This window comes from Lepisosteus platostomus, chromosome 4, assembly GCF_059453375.1.
Source record: "Lepisosteus platostomus isolate fLepPlt1 chromosome 4, fLepPlt1.hap1, whole genome shotgun sequence".
Taxonomy (NCBI): domain Eukaryota; kingdom Metazoa; phylum Chordata; class Actinopteri; order Semionotiformes; family Lepisosteidae; genus Lepisosteus; species Lepisosteus platostomus.
This window is the reverse complement of record NC_142614.1, coordinates 26,351,787-26,375,930: the sequence shown is the minus strand read 5'-3', so window position 1 is coordinate 26,375,930 and position 24,144 is coordinate 26,351,787. Positions and strand designations below refer to the sequence as shown.

The 24,144-nt window shown below is 35.3% G+C and overlaps 1 protein-coding gene across 6 annotated transcripts in view; it reads left to right on the top strand.

The window, feature by feature from the left end:
- nrg1 (neuregulin 1) overlaps nucleotides 1–23,542 on the top strand; it is a 241,922-nt gene extending 218,380 nt beyond the window's left edge. For 2 of the 6 annotated variants that reach the window (XM_088629223.1, XM_088629227.1), the window contains 8 exons: nucleotides 3,769–3,904; nucleotides 9,305–9,363; nucleotides 14,976–14,999; nucleotides 16,873–16,975; nucleotides 17,620–17,746; nucleotides 18,260–18,390; nucleotides 19,190–19,393; nucleotides 22,393–23,542. In XM_088629223.1, coding sequence (XP_088485349.1) covers nucleotides 3,769–3,904; nucleotides 9,305–9,363; nucleotides 14,976–14,999; nucleotides 16,873–16,975; nucleotides 17,620–17,746; nucleotides 18,260–18,390; nucleotides 19,190–19,393; nucleotides 22,393–23,059 — 1,451 coding nt within the window. In that variant the 3' untranslated portion in view covers nucleotides 23,060–23,542. Of the gene's footprint in view, nucleotides 1–3,768; nucleotides 3,905–8,728; nucleotides 8,797–9,304; nucleotides 9,364–14,975; nucleotides 15,000–16,872; nucleotides 16,976–17,619; nucleotides 17,747–18,259; nucleotides 18,391–19,189; nucleotides 19,394–22,392 lie in introns of all 6 variants that reach the window. The other 4 variants (XM_088629225.1, XM_088629228.1, XM_088629224.1 and 1 more) reach the window with 3 other exon arrangements.
- The last annotated feature ends 602 nt before the right edge of the window (nucleotides 23,543–24,144 follow it).

Here is a 24,144-nt window from a genome sequence, read left to right as displayed (position 1 = left end):
ACAAACTCCTTCCCTTCTTCTTCTTCTACTGAATGTCTAGCTGTGACAGGTTAATTTTATAAACTACATTTTACAATTGGAAAAAATGCAGCAAAGTGCAAGAAAAAAAGGTTACTACCTTCTTGTGCTTTTATGGGATATGTTTCATAAATAATTTGCTGCTTTGCACTAAAAGGCTTTCTCTTTCTCTATAATATATGAAGAAGTAAGAAAAAACACTAAATTAATACTGCTCTAAGAGACTTTGAATCCATCAGTTGAGATGTTTACTTTCTGAAATCTTTATATCATGAGTGAGAATGTTGTGCACTATCCTTCATTAGCTAACATCTACTACTGTTTAAGGATTAAAAATGTTGCATGTCTTTCTTACAGCTTGTTGATAAATGTTAGTCATTGCTGTATTGCAGTACATAAACCAAATTAAAAATCAAATCTGTGTGTCCAATTTATAAGAGCATCAAGACAAGTACTTTCATCAGAAAGAAAGATTATTATATTTTCCACTTTTTAAATAATTTCTCATGTTTGAAATAGTACTTTGAATGTAGAAGAAGGTATTTCATGTAGTGGAACATTAATATTTAAGGTTAAAATGTTTGTCCTTTGATATCCATGATAGATACAGTTACAGTCATCTGAGATTGTGAAATGGCTCAACTGCTTCTGAGCACTTCTTCCTATACTTTGATCAAAACTGCATCAGGAATGTTAAAATGCACGAAGTCTGCACTGGGGCGACACTTCAGCTTCAGTTCCGACTGGGAAAAGGCCCAAGTGGGAGCTAAGTGTTTTTTTAAAAACAGAAATAGGTGAGCAGCAAGATCCCACCTCTCCTGATTAGATTAGCTCTTGTGAAGCTCTTGGCAAATGGAACAATTAGTATGAGAAATCACACTTGGCATTCTCTCGCTGTGCATGAGGGGCCTGGGGCATGCATTGAAGATTGCTATTGATTCATTGTAATAGCCTTTTTGGAGGCATATTTCCGTGCTTCAAATCAGCTCTGGTCCCAAGGGAACAGAATGCAAATGTGCGTCTCAGTTGAGGCACCGCTCTTGTTTGTGACACATACAATCACCTTTTGCTTGATGCGTGATTGTCCTTCGCATATTTTGTTCCAGCTCTGCCATTTTATTCAGTCCCTGTCCTAGTGCTGACGTCTTTCCTGTTGCCAGCTTTTGAACGCTTTGAGACCTCTGATGCTGTGAGTGACGTCTATAGATGAGAGGAGGGGGTGGTATTTAAAATAGTTATGGCCTTTACACTGCGGAGTAGGGAAGACAGGTACTAGAGTCAGAGTACAAAGAAAAGTCCCAAGAACTGGAAGTAAAGATTCTTTGGGAAAAACATCTTTGTGATGGCCCGGAGCGAGGAAATGTATCTCCATATATCCCAACAGTTCAAAAGACTCTCAGGTGAGCCTTAGGGGAATATCTTTTTTACTTTTTTGTGAGAGTATTTTGATTTGTATAATCATACACCAACAAAATTGTGTTTATACTAAAAAAAAAAACTTTTTTTTTCTCTACAGCTTTTGCTTGTAGAGAAAAAATGCTTAATATTTTATTAAACTAATGCTAATGCACATTTTGCAAGACACTGTAGGCACTGTCATATTTTCATTTGAACAGCATTTGAAAATAATCTGCAGTTTATTGGGACTGAATGGACTGAAACAATTTTTTTAATCAAAATAAGTTAAATGCTTGGCTTCCTTTTCTTGTTTCTTTTCTTTATGTATTTTTTATATATAGCACTGTAATTTGTATTTTACTACAAGTATTATCTATTCAATAAATACTGGTTTATCAGCCAAAGGAAATTTATCTTAGAGAAAAATCCATTTATTTTTTTGCCAACAGTCATCTTGTTTTTATTATATAGGAGATTGAATTTTGAATTTATATGAATTACTTTTTGAATCATAATGAATGTACTACTGTACATCTGTCTGCTTATGTTTTTTCTGATAAAATGTATTTTAAAATAATTAACTCTATGCTTTTCTTTTTGTTATTATTTTTGATTAACATATAATAGACTAGATAAAATGCTGTAATTCAAAGTAAATACTGCTAGAAAACTATATATATTTAACTTCATAGATTTTATCATCAGCATCAAAGTTGTAAAAATGTGGGTATCTTGTTCAATATGTTCAATATAGCCTGCTGCTCAGAATGTTATTTTTGAGTTTTCTCTAGTCCGTTTTTGTATTTGCAAAATCATTGATGGCATCAGTGGTAAATGCGATTCATGATAATGTGACTTCAAAGCTGACGATGCTAATATAAAGTGAAAAATGCCTCAGTGTGTATATTCTGTATCAGTCTTGTATAATTAATCTAAATTGACAAATTGGTAGGATTCTGCAATAAATGCTACAATCTTTCTGCTTTGGACATCAAAGGTAACTGTAGGAATGGCAAAGATCTATGAAACAGGATGATCAGGTCCTCCTGTTAGGGTTTGTATCAGATACTAAAAATTTTTTAGAAAACAGCAACTTTATTCAGAAGGTTGAAAAGATATTGTTTTTTTAGCAATTAAATATATCAGGACCTCATGACATGCCTTTTGAAACTTAATTTCCAAAGAAATGTGAATTATAAGATGTATTAGACTTGAAGTAACTATACTGTATGTTAACATTGTCCTGACATTAAAAAATGATGTTCACTGTGGTGGGGGTGTCAGGGAGTCAAGTCCCCCAGTCATAACGGTGTGATTGTATACTGTACTTCTAAAGATGGTACAGTGGTGTAGGATTTGCAATAGGTGAGGTCTCAAGTGAAATACAATTCCTTTAGGATACTGTTTCAGAATTTACTTGGCTTGCATTGCAAATGTGAAAGCATGTGAGTACCGATAAGTCAAGGTCTTCAGCTTACAGGAAGGAAGCTATTTTGAAAAACCAGTGTTGGTATATTTAACCCATTTCAATTAATAGATGAGCTTCAACTTAGCAAAAAGTGTACCTTCACAGACATTGATTATAGGATTTTATTGCTTGTTCCAGATGGATTTCCTCTGATGTGTGAATATAATCTAATACTTGTATAAATGCAATATTAATTAATATAAAACATGCCACTGTTGGCAGAGGAATCCTACTCTGTTGGGCCCCTGAGCAAGGCCCTTAACCCCAACTGCTCCAGGGGTGCTGTATAAATGGCTGACCGTGCACTCTAACCCCAGCTTCTCTCCCTGTCTGTGTCTCATGGAGAGCAAGCTGGGGTATGCAAAAAGACAAATTCCTGTTGCAAGAAATTTAATAAAGGGTTAATAAAGTGATGTTAAAAGAACAGATAAAGAAAATACAACATTAAAGAAAATTGCATGAGGTAAACTGGTAAATCATTCCTGTAATTTTTTTGTATTATTTTCTTCAGTTGCATTAAGTGAAAGCCAGGCTCATGACCATGAAATATGATGTATACATTTGTATTTCTAACATACTATAGCTTGTAGATCTTTACTTTGTCTACATCGGTATCACCAAATTTTAAGTCTTCCCCTCTTACTGTGACTTTAAGAATAAAAAATAAATAAATAATGAAAACAGAAACCACTAGAGTATGACGTTTTCAAATAGGTTTTAGAATTTACTGTTACATTACTAAAATATATGAATCTTTTAACAGTGTAACAAAGTTCCTCTCCACCTACTGCTTCTATTACTACGGCAATATAAAGTAATTTTTTTTCCCAACTTGATGTGGTCTCCCATTAATTAACATTATTGCTTTTGTGTCTTCCGTGCAGGGTCAACCAGCACCCCTCCAGCAGGAAAAACCAGCCATGTCACCCCCTGTAGTGACAGTAAGAAGAATTACTGTGTGAACGGAGGAGAGTGCTACACCCTTGATGCCATTCCTGGCAATACTAAGTACTTGTGCAGGTAGGAGTCCGAGAGTCAGGACAGTCCTTTTATGTGCACAGCTCTAGGCCTAACATGATCCTGGATCACTTCCTATAACTTCTTTTAAGTGGAGTTAAGCCTTTTGCTGCCGTTTCTTTGCTGTACTCAAAAAAAAAACCTCACAGGACTACACATATTTCTTCAAAAATATTACTGGCTTGTAACATTTTCCAGGTTGAATAACAATTATCACAAATGCTTCTTCAATATTTTTGAAAACTGTTCTGTAGAGCAGAATTTCTTATTTCAATGAAACCCTTAAAGAAACAAACAATTTAAGCCCTTTTTTTTCTTTTTGTCCTTTTGTGTGGTGAAATGAAGAACCAGTCTTCGCCTGGATTTTCTTGAAAATTTTAGTTTAAGTATTTCTGTCAAAATAATTATCTATTCTGAGTCAAATAGCAGAGAAAGTTAAAATTGTCACATATGAGAAAAGACATTACAGAGCTATAAATTCAAAATGTCATCTTTAAATTCTCAGGCTAGATTTCTTATCTTGGAAATTTTAGCCCTATGAATTACATGACCTTATTGCCTTCCTTAAGAAGTGGGACAGGTGAAGGTTCTGGTCTTTGTGGAGCTATTGACTATACAATATTAATGTCACAGCTCTTTTCTTTTAGAGCAGTTTTACTTTGCTTAAACTTGCTTTAGAGACAGGATACCAAAGTTGGTCATCAATTGTGAGTTCAGTGCATGTTCTGTTTCTCAATTGTGACTATTCCAAAATTTCCTTTTTAAAAGTATTACATTTTAAATGTATTCTTTTAGGTTTCAGAGGTTTGCTCATCTGTTGAAGTTTAATTAAGTCATGTTTGTAAAGTCCTTGAGTGATCAGACCTTGACCACAGAACCTCAGCATGAATTAATAAGCACACCATTCATCAGGATTTTTCCTGAAGAAATTTAAACACTGGAAATAGGAGCAATGTTAAGCTAATGGACAGGGAGCTTTACAGAAGATAGGGTTAATGTAGTTTAAAGGAGTGAAATATCATTTCCTCTGGCAGATATCAAGATCTGGGTGCAGAATGTAGAGCAAAGCATGTCATCAAAACAGATTTATGGCTTGTTTTATGATGGAGAAGTACTGTTTATGGCAGAGGAACTGGTAATCAACCATCTTCTTAGATTTAGGGCTACTTAAATAAACTACTGGAGTTTAAAAAGTTTTGAATTGCAAAATGTTCAAATATTTAAGTAACTGCTCTTTCTTTGCATTTAATTTCCAGGTGTTATTTTGCATTTATATTGTAAACTGTCTGCTAGGGGAGAGCTTCAAAAGAATTTAATGGTCACATAAAACAATGAAGGACAGCTAAATGCACTTTTAATGAGAACAACATATTAATCCAGTTAAAAGCAAAAGGAATGGAATCAAAGAGCAATAAACAATAGTGAAAGCCAGAACCTCACTTATCCTGTACCATACCCCATCTAAGAATCTCTCTCTGAAATTTATACTGTACAGTATAATTTGTGAATCTTCTACTCTGTGAAAGTTTGTATGGAAGAAGATTTTTAAAGTGCTCAAAACTTGGAATTTTATGGGTATGATTCCCCGGAAAAATCCTTCTCCGTGTACTGTAGGTACATTTGCTGTAACCTAGATGTCTTGATGGCAATAAAAAGAGAATCCACTTGATCAAGAATTGCTAGAAGTTGCAAGCTGTGCATTGACTCTTGTATGTTAGTTATCTGTTTCACCACGTCAATGGGGAAATATGTTGCTCTCATGCTGTAGTGTTTATGGCATCACAGTGTGTTTTAAAGACCCATGATAACATACCTCTCAAAGCAAAGACCACATCTGCGTTTACAGCATTTGTGATGTATAGTTCTGTGTCGGGGAGAGAGATCATATACTGTACCTACTTAACTAGCTGAGCAGTAAAACCACGAATTAACCACAAACTAAACATATGTGTCAATTGAAATGAAGTCTGTGGAAGGAAAAAGTACTGTAGGTTGAACAAAGTTCAGTTTTTCCCTTAACTTCTTTGGAGGTTATGAGTGCATTTCACCAAAAGTTACAAACTTGTCTTTTTAATTATTTAAACCATTCAAATTATTTAAGGTATTTAATTGATTATTGTTTGGGTGAAATTGTGTAAGGTGAAATCTTTTAACTTTGTTTTTTGCACATACTGGTTACAGGACATTGAACATTCAATTGAGTGCTGTGTTCAATGAGAAAGGAATTTACCTTTCTAGACTGTTTATAGGAAGCGTCAGAAGTACATTTCATTTGATGAAAAATAATTAGAAAAGGGTTATGTATGTCTAGCTCAGCACATTTTGGGCAACTATTGAAAAGTCATGACATTGATAAAATTATTGATAAAATGCATGCCTCTTAGCAAGAGGCAATATACTTTGATAAAAATAACCCAAATGCCTGTACTTGTATCTGCACGTAATCCATTTGTCTGTGTACACTTGGCATCGAAAGACACCACTGCAGATAGACCAATCATTTCTTCTAAAGTTCTTGGCAAAAAGAATTGACAATGCTGTAGCTGCACTTTGGCTTCGGTCCATTAGATGCATAAGAGAGATTTTTACCGTCTACAAAGAGAGTATCTTCCTAAATACATCAGTGACTCAGCAGAAAAAATGCTGCCTTCCACAAGGATTTTCTTTACTTTTTAGTAAAAGAAGAAAGTCTTAGTTTGTTGTTTTTCACTTATTATGGATTGTAGGCAATATCCGAATTTGCAGAAATCAATTGACTGCCTTCTGTAAGTTAAACGTGCTCAGTTGACAGTCATGACAAAGCTTCTCAGAAAAGATGGGACTATTAATATATCACAAAATTAAACATTATTTCTTCTATTTAGCAGTAGTTTGTTTTTCTTTGAAATGTTCTTTTTTCATACAAAAAGTAAGAAATGTTTCCAACACTGCGCAACATGAATACAGTGGAAAGCAGCAATTAATTCACACTGTGGGGAAAACTTGGTTTTTCAAAGATTTGATGTGAATTATCATCTAAACCAGTATATCATACAGTAAGTAGCTTTCCCTTTTTGAATGCCTGAGCTATAGAAAGAACTGCAGTAAGATGTAAAATGATATTTGTGAAAGAAAAATAAAACAACACTGTTCACATTAACAGTACAGTAAGAGTAAGAGAGGTCCTACATCTTGTTTTCTCAGTGAAGTTCTAAAAACCACACCAGTTCATCTTTACCCTGTTTCGCTGGGATTGAGATTATAAAGTGAGAGGGATTGACAGGCAGTGAAATAGCGCCTAACCACAGCCTTGTTCCTACGGTTGTTCAGAGTGCCAGCTGCCTCTGCCAGCTGGGAAGACCCTGTGAAAGGCCCAGCTGGAAACCGGATGGAGACTTTCCCCCACACGCCACGTTATCTCCATCAGGAAAGCTTTCCACAGCTAAGGCCTGTCACCAGCAACCAGATGGCCTGTTGATAGTAGAGGATTGAAGAAAAAAATTATTGGACTTAAACCCCATCTCCAATGCCTGTCTTTTTACTGACCGATTTTGATTACTCATTATGCCGAGCAGCTTTTTTATAGGCTTTGAATTATTATGCGGCAGAATCAGTGGATAGATATAAAAGACAGGAGCAAATGCAGTGATGGAGGAAGAATGAAAGTGTTCAGTATTGTTCCTTGCCTTCGTGTAGAAACACAAATAGCATAAAAAGGTAAATGTGTCTTAGGAACAAGTTAAGGTTTATTCCATGCTGAAAAAAAGAGACATGACGTTTCGGCTGTGGAGCCATCCTCAGGTGGCTTCTTCATTTCACAGCTGAAGAAGGCTCCGAAATTTCTGTCTCTTATCTTTTCAGTATAGAATAAACTTTAACTCGTTCCTTTGCAGCCTACGCATGCTGACGCAGCTACCTAAATGAGTCTTAGTCCATATCCGTATTAGGAGATCTGCTTTGACTACGCACTAGGCTCCTAACTGAGACACGTCTTCCTTTGGGACTATACAGTAGATGTTACAAACACCACATGCTGAAATGCTTTAAAGCAGCATTGTACATCCCCACTGTTTCATCATAATGAAAGAAAGATTATTACAGAACAAATTAGCCTCAAAGGGAAAACGCAGGGGCAACATCAGCGCTCCAGCAAATGTTAAGAGGAATAAAAGATTGATATTAAAAGGGAAAGATCAATGAAGATTATTGACATTAGCACAACATGTTCTGCTGACATTTCCCCATTGACGCTGGGAAAGCTGAAGAATTCCGGGAGCTGCCAGGTGTGAGAGATTTGCCTGTTGTTCTGTAATTATACCAAATACCCATTTCTGTTGTTTAATGGAAATGGCACAGATATAATTAATATAACGACCAGACCAATTGTAGAAGAGCAGAACACAGATTATCACAACAATAATTGGGATGATTGAAAAGCAATCAACAACGCAAACTACATGTAGGCATGGAGGAAAGAGAATTATAGCGACTAAGAGCCCTGCTGGGCCGTTTTCTGTGCTTTTATCAAACTTATTAGTTTTTATATGCCCCTGCAATTTCAGCACTGAGTTTACAACAGTTTCATCTGAATCTGTGTTTGTTTTACTTTTTTTACACAAAGCAGTTCACCTCTGCAGTGATGGGAAATCACTGATTTTATAGGCATCTATTTAGTATTGGTTTCAATATTGTTCTGTAGTAACTTTAATACATAAGTTAATAAAATGAGTTAATTTAACCTGGCTCCTTAACCCTGCAAAACAATTAATTGTATTATGATTGTAAGACAATGATATGTATTATGTATGTTTGCCTGTTTGCATATCTCACTCCATTTTTACCCTTTAGGTGCTTAACTGGATACACGGGAGATCGGTGTCAAGACATTGTGCCCATGAGAGTCATAAACCCAAAACGTATGTCCACTTGCTGAACCCCACTGCGCGTGCCATCTCTGGTGTTTACTTACTGACTAAAGTCCCAATCACTGTCTTGTCCAATAGACTACTTTTATTCTAGACAACTATATCCCTTTGACCTTTTCCAATGAGTCACTGTGGGTTAATTCCACATTATGTCTTTGGAAATCAGAGAAGGATCAAACAAGGTATGATTCAAATTGGATTGTTTACAGTTGGATTTTAAGTGTGTATTTGAATTAATTTGAAATATTAGCACATACTTTCGCGTTAAGTCCCAATCTGAAAAATGGAACTGGAGGTTTGTGCTAGTTTAAGACTCTGATTGGTACTTTTTTCAAGTAAGTATGCTTTCGCAAACAAACAAGGGACCTTAATGTTGGTAAGACATTCTTATTTCTCAGCTGCCCTCAACACCAGAGATGCACGTCACTCTGTGAAAACTCTGGTGTTAAGTCACTTCTTCACTTTTCTCTTTTCTCTGTGATTTTTGTTTCCCTCTTAGGTGCCCAAATGAATTTACTGGTGATCGCTGCCAAAACTACGTAATGCCCAACTTTTACAGTACGTCTACTTCCTCTTCCTGTCTGTGCTTTGGTCAGAGCATGCTGAATCAGTGCTACTTCCTGTTTCTTTATTTTCCTTTCAAATCCTAGACAGATTAGTTCTTTTCACAAGAATAACTTGTTTTCCATACCACCTGTAAAACAACGAGGATTTTTTCTACACTGAAGAAGAGGGACAAATAGTGGAAAATGCACATGTGGGAAAGAAACAAAGATGACAGATTTAATATTCTTACCAATAAGAATGTACAAAAGTATATAGCAAAGTCAAACACTAGACTAGACTCCTGTCTAAAATGCGTTGTGTATTTCACTGTCTACAGAATGATATCTGGGATGAAAAAATGACCACAGAGACAGATGAAGTTGAGAAGCTTCAGGTGCAATATACTGTACATCGTATTTTGCAAGAGGATTCAGTATGGTTATAAATGAGATCATGAGCATTGCTAAATGCTAAAAATAATTGAATGAAGTCAGATTAATATGGGTTTTTTTAGAAATTCAAAGAAAATCTATTATAATTTGTTTTATAATTCAGTTTAAATCATTACTTTAATTCATTTAGATTACGTATGAAAAAAATGAGAGCGTTACCAATTCATTCTAATTTCACAAAGTGCATTTAAGGGCTAATATTGATGTAATTACATTTGACTTAAACCTTGTTTGTTTCATAATAATAAAACAGTTCACAGATATGAAAGATATTAATGCATTGTTCCATGTAAAAAAAGCAACTGCTGATTTTGTTAGAAAGTAAATACCATGCATAGCTTCACTTTCCCTCCCAGAAATCACAGAAGAACACAACAGAAAAACCTGACTGTTTTTTAGCAATCATACATTATTGTGGTGCGATGGCTCTGTGGCTAAGGAAAATATTCCAATCGGCAGCTTATCAATTGAAGCCGTAGTTGAAGTTAATGGTGCTCCACTCGGATGAAAGCTGTGTGTGTGATCCTCCAGGAACCTCTGCACTCGAGATTAAACATAAACTTATAAATAGCAGATACTTTGAAGTCAGAGCAGAGATGAGAAGCAACAAATCCCATGGTCTACTTTAAAAGTCATTAGTCATCTAACTTCTTTATGTTCAGATTATTTAAATTAGAGCAACCAGCTGAAAAATGAAAACGTTATGCTGCAGACTTTATTGAGCTCACAAAAAATGTAAAAGAGGCCCAAAAGGCAAAATGTAATATTTAAGCAGTAAAAGCTGTTCATATTTTGCTGGTACAATGGTTTTCCCCGGAGGGTGCAGCCATTGAAGACCTAATTGAGGAATATCATTAGTATATCTGTGAGAAATTGAAATTGTTAAGTCTTTGAATCGCATCTGTCTAGCAGAGGCTTTCTGTCTGTGAGCTGGTGTGCTATATAAATCTAGTAAACCAACACCAGCCAAGACCTTATGTTGTAAGCGAGACACTCTTAAGGGAGTGATGTGAAGTAAATGGCTAAAAAAAGCAAGTGAATTGTCCTTGATGATCAGTGATTGATTTTGCTCTCTTTGCTTTAAGGCAGCGCTGCTGACTCACAGTTCTGAAGTACTATGTTCAGTTTTGTGCAAGAGCGCCTTCTGTGTGGAGTCTGCATGTTCACTGCGTTTGTGTGGGTTCTCTCTCAGTACTCTGGTTTCCTCACTAATCCTCAAAACATGCAGATTACATTTGGTTGGGAACTGTATATGTCCTCCCAGAGTTATTCTCTGGTCCTCATTGACTGACAATGGCCTGATCTGCCATCCCCCAGTGAAATATAACACACTCAAGATGACGTAGTGATTTTTTTTTTTAGCATAAGTGAGGACATAAATACTATAGTACTAGAATTTTGTCCTGGAACAACAAAAAAGAGCGGTCAAAAAGGACAGAAGAGAAAGCAGCATCAGCAGAACAGATGTGCTGAGAGAGTATTTATTTGTCAGTGCCAAAAGAAAACCCTGGGAATAGAGGCATCAGTAGAATAGATGTCCACAACATTAAGGCACAGCTCTATGAGTCAGGGATAAAACAGTCGTGCCTTATTTGTTTGAAGGTCGTTTGAAATATAACTCAAATATCATCTAAAGCATTGCCAGTCCAGCTTGTGACTGCCCACTGCAAGTGATTCACCTCTTGGTAGAGACCCTTGAACTTGAACTTTATTGCCATATGTAACCAGTACATGTACTGGAACATCAGAATTCTTACTTACAGAAAGTCTCTCGATTGTTAAAAAGTGTAAAAACACAAGGTGCAGACAGTGCACCGAGACAATATACTGTACCAACAGTAGACAATGTACAGTACAAGTAAACAAGTAAACAGTTCGGATGTAAACAATGCAGATATGTAAACAATGACTGCAGATGTGCAATAAATAAGAAATTATAATGAGGTAGATTGATGATGTACTGCGTTTAACTCCAGTGTAGGCAATAGTTGTGTTTCTCCATTTTTCAGACAAGGTCAGTTGCTGAAGAACTTCCAGTGAATCCGTCAGGTCCAGTCCAAAGCGAAGTGGTTATAAAGTAGTTTACTCTTAATGACCCCTGTTCTACTATTGTTTAGGCTCTAGGAGCAAGGGGGAGATGGACTCTGACATTGAAAATTGCAGTTAGACAAAGTGGAAATCAGTCTCTAAAACAAACATTTGATAAATGGTTAAGAGGCTGGTAAGGAGATTTTCATGGTACAGTATGTTTTTCAAAGGTGATCTTGAAATATAAGTTGCTATAAATCAGGAGAAAATATTGTATATAATGCCACTTCATAAATTGATATCAATTTGTGAGAAAGATCTAATTTGTGTACTTGAACTACATTTTGGTTTGTACATTGTAACCTTTTTGAAAGTCCTTAGTTATACTTACTAGGGTAACATTTTAAAACTTCCTGGAAAAGTACTGAAGTAATACATCTAAATGAATTAATGTAAGTTTACAGTTTTATTGCCATAGCGCTTTTTGTTTTGAGAGACAGTCAAAGCAGATTTAAGTGGTTCACTAATGATGGCTGGATTACTGGCATGGTGCTTTCAAAGGTGCCCCTTAGATAAAATGTTCATTTTATGAGAGGAAATCAATAGTGAAAACATGACAGAAAAGGCTATTGCATTTTCAGATTTAACAAAGTACAGTAGCTTTGATAATAACGAAGGTAACCTAAGAGAGTTGTGTCAAACTGGGCAATGTTACCAAGAATGAACTGATATATTTGAAGGTTACATCGGAGCAATCAAAACTCTGGAGTTCTGCTAATTCGAGGAGCCACCTCTTGGGATAATATTTACGAGTGGTTCAAGGACATAATTAATAAAAAGGCATAACATACTGTAACTGCAGGGAGCCGTAGTAGCTCAGACGGCAAGGGCGTCTAGCTCCTGACTGGAAGGTCCCAGGTTCAATCCCAGGTAGGGCCAAGCAATGTAGCTTGCTCTAATTACTTCCAGACGGCTCACAGGTCCACTCAGCCTCCTTTCCAAGCGAGTACCGGGGGTTAATCCCTCTGGAGGTAATAGGCTGGCCAGAGCGTGATGCTGACCACATCACCTCCACCTTCAGTGTTGGGTGGCCAAAGAAAAATGGTGGCCTTTGCCCCCCATTCCCCATGGGACTTTATGGCCTGAAAAGGGACCGACCTACCTACCTACAGTACCATAACTGCAGCAGTATGTTACAGAAAACAAAGTGTTCACAGTTTAAGTCAACCTGGTATTACTGAAATTCCTCCTCATTCTACTGCACAGTTCTTCTAACCTTTACCTTGTTATGTTATCCCTCACTTTGACAGACAGTCTTACTCATCAGTTAAAAGTTACTTCTTAATCTTTGTTAACATTTTTTTACATATAGATTTTGTTTTCCATTAGCAAAAGATTAACAGCAGACAAAAGCAGCAAATAGAATAGATGTGCATAGGAGGACTTGCTACTGTAGTTCAGTCAGCCACTCGGGAAGTAATGGCTGCTGACATGTTGGTGTTAGAAAAGTGGCAAGATTTCAAGGTAAACTTGAGTGAAGTAAAGGTCTAGGCCCATTACTATTTCCTTCAATATTTACATTCAGTAATTTAAAATCCAATCAGGTGGTGAGCGTTAAAGATCTCCTTCATTATCCTGGGAATGTAAAACTAATATCTTTATTTAGCCCCAGGGTCTTCTGCATTAATGTGAGGCGCCAAACATGTTAGAAACCATTTTAACTACACAATAAATCAGAACTTTGTGCTTTCCATCTTGACTAAGGCTAAAAATCCAATTTTTCTACAATGTATAAAATCAGTTTAGAATTAAACCTGCACTCCCTATTTAAAATGCCAGGAATGCTGATAGAAAAGGAATGCAAATTTTGAACGTGGAATGGAGTGACAGTGGCACTTGCAAGAGAATTATTTTGTTTCTAATTTTACATGGGCATGGTGATTTCACGATGCAACGAACAATGTTTATCAATCAAAAATGCAATTGGTACTGCTTCATAGTTCGTGTTGAGAAAGAGTCCTGCATGATTTTCTCAGCATGCTTTTTCATGAAGCTGATATACCAAATATATTCAATTTCAAGTACCCACTTCCCATTGAATTAGATGAATATTGAAGCTGCCTGATACAAATGACTTCCCCACAAATGAGATTACAGCTCAGTTACCTGTCATACATAAGCTATGAAATAAAAGCACTGAAATGTATGCATGTGCATGTCACTGATTTTTCTAGTTAGTTTTCAGTGCTCATATATTAAGAGACAATCTTTTTGAAAGTCTCTTTAATAAACCTATTAACTTTACCTAATTCAAACTACTGCAACAATTGATGTCATGTTTTTAAAATATGTTTTTAGATTTATTTATAGTTTGTATAAAGAACATACAGTACAATTTATATAGAGAATAATATGTAGCAGTTTTTCAAGTCCAAGTGATTTTTAAAAGAACTAATGTAGTTCGACTGAATTATTTTCTTTATGGGCTGAATTGTATTCCTTATGAACAGGTTTTTTTGTTTAAATGAGTTGAAGCTCACCATTTGAATTACTTAGTATATTTTACAGGAACCTATTTTCAACAACAATATTTTATGTTACCATTTTTTCTTCACAGAAGCATACTATTATTGATTTGTATAGTGTCACTTTACATATATTAATATAATAATAATAATAATAATAATAATAATAATAATAATATTATTATTATTATTATTATTATTATTATTATTATTATTATTATTATTATTATTATATTGGCAAAAGTAGTGATAGCAGCATTCGATATAACATTTGTGCATGTACTGTAGTTTAAATGGTAACAGATGACATTTTTGAGGTTTTAAGATATAGGATATAGTTTTTGTGTTGTTTTTATATTTTAGGTCATTTAATTTTTTTAAAAAAAGATTAAATAAAGACCCCCAATTATACAACACAGCGATATCTTCATCACTGGGAGTAGACTACCTAGCTTGCTATTAGCTGAGGTTTGTCTCATTGTAATGTTTGACTCTCTGTGGAAGTGCAGGTTAGCCATTAGTGTACATGTGTGATTTGTTTCCTGGCTACAGAGTATTGCTCTTCTCTGAAACTGTTTTTCCTTTTTTCTTTCTTTTTGTCAACTTTCTGCATTGGCAGAGCATCTTGGGATTGGATTTATGGGTATGGACCGATCATTCCTTTTAGCTTGCAGATTTAGGATTCTTAGGAGCTTAAGACTTTCCTTTAACTCCAACCAGTTTCCTTGTGCTTATGAAGGGATCATACAGCTATAACATTTTAAGTGAATTATGACCTTGGATTTTAAAGTCGTTTCCCACTACATTTTAAGAACTATTTCATTATATCAGGAGGTAGATATTTCATCTACAATTATGACCCTTACAGAGTTTCTTACATGTGAAGACACATTAAGATTTTCCTTAAAACGATTGTGTTTAATTGGAACATTAAAGCAATGTCCTGCTTCATTGTGCATGGCATTACCATGCTACAGCAGCATTTTGCATAATGTAATGCACATATTAATAAGGACAATTACAAAATCCCTGATTTATAAATGGCCTTAATACTACAATGTGTACCATCAGGCATTATTGCACTTAGACTAACTTATTGTAGGTACAGTACATGATGAAGTCTTTGAGTATATGTACTGCCTTTATCCTTATTTTGTATTTTACTAGCTACTCTTAGATACAGTGCTCACATTGCTAGGTCATCAGAATGGTTTAGTGGTTATGCTGTATGGATTATCCCTTCAAACTTTGCTTTAGCCTTTTTCAAGCATTCTTCACTCTGTTTCTTCCAGTATCAAGCATGCTGTGCCAGGTCTGCAGATGACTCCTCCAATCCTCTTTGTTTGGTTTTCCCTCTTCTTTTCTATCTCCTTCTGTCTTTTTGTTGAAACCAGTTCCATTCGGTGTCCCTTTGTCATCATTGTTCTGTGTTCTTTCATGTTCTACATTATCCGTACAGATTAATGGCAGTCGTCCTGTGTCTATTTTAGATGACCTCTGTTTCCTGTAAACAATTGTTTAATAATTGTGTTACATGTTTAAATGCTTATTGTACCAGGGTTTGCTCACAGGAAATATCTGTTACTTTAAACAGGCTTTTGTGGGAATTTTCCACTCCCTAAAAGCCCTGCTTCTTGTAAAAATAGATGATTGACCTTCCTCAAAAAGATTACAGTAAATATACATTATTCCATTTTGGATGATTTATTAGATTTTGTATTTAATAGTTAATTAAGGGAGAGTTTAGAAATGTATTTGATTTACAGGCAAGTCAAAACTTTGTACATACGTATGTATGTGTGAAAATGTAATGTCAGCTGTAAGAAGGCACTCTGAAATTATGAAAAGTTCATATACAGTAATTAAGAAAATGTTTTTGGGAAACATTATGTCCTGTGAACAAAACCTGAATATTTAATAGGATTTGTATGTTTACTGTTACATGTGAAGTGTACAAGACTAAAATTCAGATTAGTTGTTTGTGTCTTTGATACTGTTTCGTAATTTTATAGAGCTTTTTATTTGTTGTGTGTTATAGATATGTGAAATAGATATTTGTTCTGTGTGATTATTAACAGCATGTGGACATTCATAGTGACATTTATTTAAAGGACAATTATGGAATTATCTTGAATAATGTTTAAATTTAAATTTAACTTTTAACTCAATATACAATTTGTATATTGCCTTGACAAAAAGAAGGCTGTTCAAATTCTATATTTTTCTTTGATAAATATTGGATGGTTTGGATGCTAAGAATTTCCACTTAACTTCCAATGAGGAAGCTGAAAAGTCTCAATACTAGTGTCCACTAATCCAATTGAATGTCAAAGAGGTTCACATATAGTATCCTGTATATTAATATATCTGAGCATAATATGTATTTGTATTTATTTCAAACTAACATAACATATGTATTTTGTTGATTTATGTTGATTAGACTTGTAATAAGTGTAATTATTTAGTAGTGAGTGTAAAACTTAAAAGCGCTATTGTTTGTTTTTTTTCCTTTCTAGAAGCAGAGGAGCTGTACCAGAAACGTATCTTAACAATAACAGGCATCTGCATCGCCCTGCTAGTAGTTGGCATCATGTGTGTTGTTGCCTACTGCAAAACCAAGTAATCTACTTTTCCTGCTCCCCCAACATTTCCGACTGTATTTATCTCATAGAGCCATTAGTTGAGCATTTGTTCATGTTTTCAGATATACTGTGGACTTTAAATGCCAGCACTTGTAGAAGTTAACTCTTGTAACAGACCCTCCTATATCTGTGTTTTTACAGCTTCAAAGACCTGATTTAAATACAGTAGAGTCAAAGAATATCTTGGTGTCATGTTGCAGTAAAATATTAAAAGATGTTTACAAAAAAAAACAGATTGGTACATGTATAAAACCTGAATGTGCAATAACTTCTTTGTGTGTTTGTAAATCAAAATTGGTCATTATTTCTATGCTCAAATGATCTCTTTAATTCTGTTTTAAAGCATTTGGACAAATTTAAAAATGTTCATGTTTTGGTTTCTCATAATATCATAATGGTTACACTTAATTAATCTGGATTTACAAATTGGACTGATGTATTTCTTTATAATGTCTTTCAGTAGCTGAATAAACAATGACCTACGAAATGATGCATATGTACACAAAAAGCCTGTAAATGACTAACATTTAAGTAAGATAGGCCTAAAGAGTAATAGTGAACAGAAACCAAGTGTGATAAAGTCAGTAATTGTGTCTTAAGAAATTATCTTTATTTCAACAGAAAGCAAAGGAAAATGCTTCACGATCGCCTGAGACAAAGCCTGCGGTCTGAGCGCAACAACATGGCCAGCCTGGGCAATGGACCTCAGAACTCAAATCCACCCACCGAAAACCTTCAGCTTGTAAATGTGAGTTCACAACTTTCAAAAAGGAAAGCCTACCCATTAATGGCTTGCAAGAGAGTTTCGCAGAATAAAGATTGTTTTTTCCAATTGTCTCTCATTAAAATATGTTCATTGGTAATTATTTTACACATACTCATAAACCACTGATACTGTATGAAATCTAGTAAGGACTATTAGCAAGCACTGTGGTGATTAAACATTTCCTAATGAAAATCAAATGACAGAGTTTATAATAAAAATGTTGAACATTATAAATTATAAAAATGGAAAATGCTGCTTTTTGAATTATAAGATAATAATAAACATACACATTTATTTAAAAAAACAGTTTGATAGAAGAATAACTGGAGTCTTGATAAAAAAGAAATTAGAAATTTAAAGAAGCTACTTTTCTGATGAATGATCTTATTATTCCTCTAATCTTCAATACTACAATACCCCACGTGAATTAATTTCTCTCAAAATCAAACAAGCTTTGTGAATGTTGATGTTTTTGTTGTTTTGCTTTAATTCTAGCAGTACACATCGAAAAACGCCATTCCTGCAGAGCTTGTAACTGAAAAGGAAACTGAAACGTCTTTCTCCACAAGCCAGTATACTTCAACAACGCATCACTCTGCTACAGTTACTCGTATATCCAGTCAGAAGTGAGCATAATCCTTTTTTTCCAGCATTTGTCTAGAAAGTTTTTTTTGTTATAATTCCCTTATCCCCTTATGAAACTAGAGCTTTTCTTGCAATACAACAGCAAAGAACCATTATGCTTTGTCTTTGATGCTTGCTTCCAGCTTATCCAAAAATTTATACAGTACATGTGGTGGATTGTTAGGATGTTAAAATGCTATTATTCTGCCTGATAATGTAAAAATGACTAAACTTGGATTCAGACATTGAAATATGTATTGCTATTGTGTGAAACAGGAAAGAAGCATTAAGTTGGAAGCTGTAGTCAGCCCATAAGGTTTTATAAATGCTTGATGCAGTTCGTTCCATGTAATATATAAAGGTTTGGTTGATTTTTATTGTGGGAAAACTATTTTTACCTTTGAGAACTATCAAAGGTTTGATATCTAAAAGTACATAGGATAAAGGGAGCAATTTTGAGATACAAAAATTCAGTTGCTTTACCATTACTGCAAAAATAAAAAAAGACAATCCTCATTAGTGCAGTGAATTGGCTATGAGCTTTATTCTACAAGTGAAACACCTTATGAAACAATTACAGCAGATCACGCTAGCAAAGTATTTTTAAAAACCTCTGTTTGACTTGTCTGTTAATTTTGCTGAATTAAAAGTGGAGCATGTGAAAATGGCACTTCATAGTTTTTCCTGTTTTTCCTTCATATGCTACAGCCATAACACTTTTAGAGCTAAATCTGGTTCAGACCAGAAGACCTTGCCCTTTACTAAGCGATTAACTGATTTTCCTGGTTTTGTTTCTTCTAGTTGGAGTAATGGGCCCAGTGAAAGCCTTATATCAGAAAGCCAGTCGGTTGTGGTGACGTCTTCAGTGGAAACCAGTAGAAACACCACTCCATTAGGTCATCGGGGGCGTTTAAATGCCACCAGAAGTGCCCGAGACCTGAACGCCTACATAAAGAGTTCCAGAGACACTCCTGACTCCTATAAGGATTCACCTCACAGTGAAAGGTAGTAATGGCATTCCTTCACACCAGAATACACCATCTTGTGTACATTCGTACACTTTGAAAACCTCGTGCAAAAAAACTTGAACTATGGTACTAGAGTACATCACCTTGTGTCAAAACAACAAATTGGTTCACGTTGTTTACAGATTTGTTGTAGCAACAAAATAATGTAAATGTTTGTACTGTATGATTTTCAGGAATCACAGTTTTGTTCTTATTATTACTTACTGGGCAAATGGAGAAAAATGTATGTTTTGAAAGAGGTTCTGTCTAAATTTAAATTGATAAAGGCATTATATTTTGTTTTGAGAGTTTATTTATTATCAAATAGGATCTATAGGCTTTTGGGAATGATTTATCTTTCCTTTTCAGTAAAATTGTATAGACTTGCACAGATAAGGCTGTTTGGGATTTTTTATTTAAAGTTAGACTCCTCACCAAAACAAATGAGAAAAATAGAGTATGAAATTAAAATAATGCTTTAACACAGGGATGGTATTGTTTTATTTCACAAAAAATAGAAACAGTTTAATAATGAGGCATTTTTTTTTAATTCAAAGTGGGCAATCACATCTGTTGCAAATGCTTGATCATACCTGAGACGAGCAGAATTAAATATCAGTGTAAAATTAAAAGGAAAAACATTTGAATTCATATACTGTATACAATGTAAAATTTGAATATGCAGCAAGAAAGGCATCGTAGTACACTACAGTGTGACTTAATTTCAATAGCAGAATATACTTTTATTTTATCCCAAAGCACATTGAGCTGTTTAGCTCATATTAAATACTTTAACACAATAGCTCAGACTTGTGTTTGCTAATGCGTACTTGACATTAACTAGACAAAGAGACAAATGTAGAGCATTCCGTACACTTCCTTTGTGAAGTTGAGGTTAACGTTTGTATGGCTCAGAGCCACATGCTTTAGCTGTTTGACCCTCTTAATTACTGAGATAATACCATAACACTGTCTGTGTTGTTATGCCAATCAAGGCTGCCCCTATGTTAGTTAAATGTCTGCCCTCACTATTATGTTACTTGAGGATTTATTTGCATCTTTGTCTTTTAAAACAGTTGAATGAACTGTTTTAAACTGCCCTGGAATACAGACAGCTTATTTCAATGTTGTGGCCAACAAAACACAGCATGTGACCACAGAGAATTGTATTCATTACAAAATGAGAGACTATTGTTTTTTTTCTCTGTGGTTATGAGAGCAGCTTTTCAGCTTTAATTTTAATTAAGCAGATAAATGAAATGCACTTAATTTATTCATCCATCCATCCATTTTCTAACCACTTTATCCAATTAAGCAACGGGCGCAAGGTGGAATATACCCTGGATGGACACCAGTCCATCACAGGGCACATACACAGACACATACAGTATACTTTACACTCACACCAGGGCCAATGTTTCCAGAAGCCAATTAGTACAGTATGAATTTGAACTGTGGGAGCAAAGATCTCACGAGGAGAACCTACAAACTCCACACAAATATCACCCCAGATCTGGAACGGGACCCAGGGCCTTAGCGCTGGAGTTGGATGTCCTAATTGTCACAATTGCTCTGCAGTAAAGACCAAGAAATCTGCTTCCTTTTCATCTGTTAAGACATGGCAAGTTGTCTGCACAAAAGCCAAGGGACTTTCCTTCCCAGAGTACAAAGTTGAATATTCATGACTATCATAACAAGTGAAATGCAAAATATATTATTATTGGTCCATTTACACTTGAAAGGTGACTCATCCTTTAAAAAATGTAATCCTTCATATAATAAACCTAATATTTTATTATTTATAAACACAATGACTGAATACACAGTTTTGGCATAATTTCAAAGGCTGTAAGGTAAATTGAGCAGATGGGATGTGAAAGTTACTTGAAAGAATAAAAGAAAAGTAAGAGTCAAATGACAAATACTGACTAGAGCTTGATGAACACCTGCCTCTTTAATTTTACCCATCCAGAACATTGCTTGTGCTGCAAATAGAATGGAAATACAGCTTTATGAATATTGATCAATCCCAGCATAAAACAGGAGAATGTGTATTTTTGACTTGATTTGTATTAAAATATAATTTCTATTATTATACTTCATTTATTTTCTGCATTTTTTATTATTGCACCTGTCTTTAAGGGCAACACTTTGCATATATTAAAAAGAAATCATGGCACAACATGATTAACAGTTCACAACAGAAACCCATGGAAATGGAAATTTCTCATATGTTCTATTAAATTAATCTCTTGACTTTATTAGCTTGATATAGCTGAGAAGTGCAGTAAGCTACATGCGATAGACTATGTGAAATAAGGAGAAAACCAAAAAAAGGGAGATAGTTCTGCATTGAATTACCAAGAAGCTTGTAAGTAAACACACACCCTGTCTCACAGTTGACTAATAGTTGGCTTGATGTTCTTCATCTGTATAGAAAAGTTACCTCTGGCATCAGGTCTCAGGGTTTAAAGTTAGTATAGAAGATTAGTAGTGCAGAATCCAACAGAAGAGATGAACGTACAAGTGTCACTATAACCATATTCATAAAGTGTATTCATAAAGAAACACAAGAGGAATGCAAATTATTATTTTTTTACATTTAGATTTATACTGTATAAAGGACTAAAAAGCTTTATGATCACGTAAAACTCATGCTTAAAGTGTGATCCCTGCTGGTGACATTTCAAGTCAAAGTTTTATGTACTGTATATGTTTCCACGAAATAAAATAAAAAGGTGTAATGCAACAGTTTTAACCAGTCTTGTAATAAGAAAGTTAATGTTTTGAATATTAAGAAGGTAGCATTTTATAGTTTTTTGCGTTTCTCTCACTGTGTTCCCTCACCATTATTTGTTTTTACCATTTTTTCCTGTAGTTGTCTTTGCAGGTGCTGTTTTCAAGTTGCAGGGCGGTCTTTTTATGATGGCATGATACCCAATACAGCCTGCACTCTGTCCTTGCTAAATGACCAAACTTCTTCTTTTTCTTCCTAAGGTATGTTTCCGCTATGACAACCCCAAACCGCATGTCTCCAGTTGACTTGGACAATCCGACTTCCCCCAAATCCCCACCGTCAGAGGTGTCACAGCCAATGTCCAGCCTGGCCACGTCCGTTCCCTCTGTGGCCATCAGCCCGCTGGGTGAAGAGGAGCGCCCTCTGCTGCTGGTGACACCCCCACGCATGCGGGACAAACACCAGGAGCACCCCAGCAGCCAATACCAGCGAAATTCCGCCCACTACAACCACGCCCACGAGGCCCACAGCCCACCCCCCAGCCCGCTGAGGATAGTGGAAGACGATGAGTACGAGACCACCCCAGAGTATGAGCCAGCCGCGCCACAGCCCACAAAGAAACTGGCCAACGGCCGGAGGGCAAAAAGAACAAAGCTCAATGGCCACGTTCCTCACAAGCTGGAGTCTGACAGCGACACGAGCTCGGAGAGTAGCAGCTCGGAGAGCGAAACGGAAGATGAGAGAGTTGGGGAAGACACACCTTTCCTCAGCATACAGAACCCCTTAGCGGGAGATCTGGAGCTGGGCCCTGCGTTGAGGCCAGCTGACGGGAGCAGGACTAACACGAACCACAAGCTTGCCGCCCAGGAGGATCTGCAAGCCAGGCTGTCCAGTGTAATAGCTAATCAAGATCCAATTGCTGTATAAGACGAAATTAACAACAATGCATAGATTCACCAGTAAACTTTTATTTTATATAAATGAAGTATTCCAGGAAAAAAAAAAAGATAAAAGAAAAAAAATACTTTAAATTATTTTAGCAGTAGTGATAAAAAAGTCTTTTATAAATTAAATATACGTATGTAAATGTTTGAGTTTTGAATGAATGTGCCATACAGTATGTAGCAAAACTTACAGTATTTAAATGGAGAGAAATATCAATGGTGCCTTTATGTTCTGTTCTCTTTGAAGTATATTGCGTAAAGACACTGTTCCAAAGTATTTCCACAAAAGCACTGTAGTTAGGTAAAGTCCTCTGGCTAGTTGCTTTTTGTCCCACACATCCATTGGTTCCTAAGTAATGCATTATGGGGATTAATTATCGTAACACTACTAATAATGATTAAACCTTCTAAGCATAATTTGTCTTTTTCTGTATCGCCAAATACATTAAAAATGTTGGCTATCAGATCCTATGTTGCACTTTTGTGTCCTTAAACCTCCATTTAAAATGTTTTATTATAATTTGTTGTTCTGTTTAGCTGTAGTCATATTAAAGATCTGTAGGTGAAGTTATTTCTGTGCAAACATAAAAATATTTAGGTTTTTGTTTTGTTTTATGTCCGTTCTCCTAATGAAGGCCCAGTATAGAAATACCTGCTCTGAAAGAGTCAACAGTATACAGTATATGATACATAACAGTTTATGTATGATACAACAGGATCATAAAGAAACTGATCTATAATTTCTGATTCTGGATCTTCACTAATGCAGATCATACATTGAGGGGTAAAATAATACTTGGCAATTTAATTTTTAAGTCTAAATGTAAGCTTTAGGCAAAGTTAAATTAAATTGGTACAGATTTTTAGTCAAAAATTAAAACATGATATACAATTACAATTAATGTGATACATTTGACTTATCTTTCTTATTTAAAATATTAAAGGAAAATTAAAGGAAGCTTACTGTAGTACTACTACAGTGAAATTATTGAAGTGGAGCTGTCAGGAGATCTGTTATTTATGATAATAAAATATATAGTGTTTGCCAACTAAAATAATTGCATAATT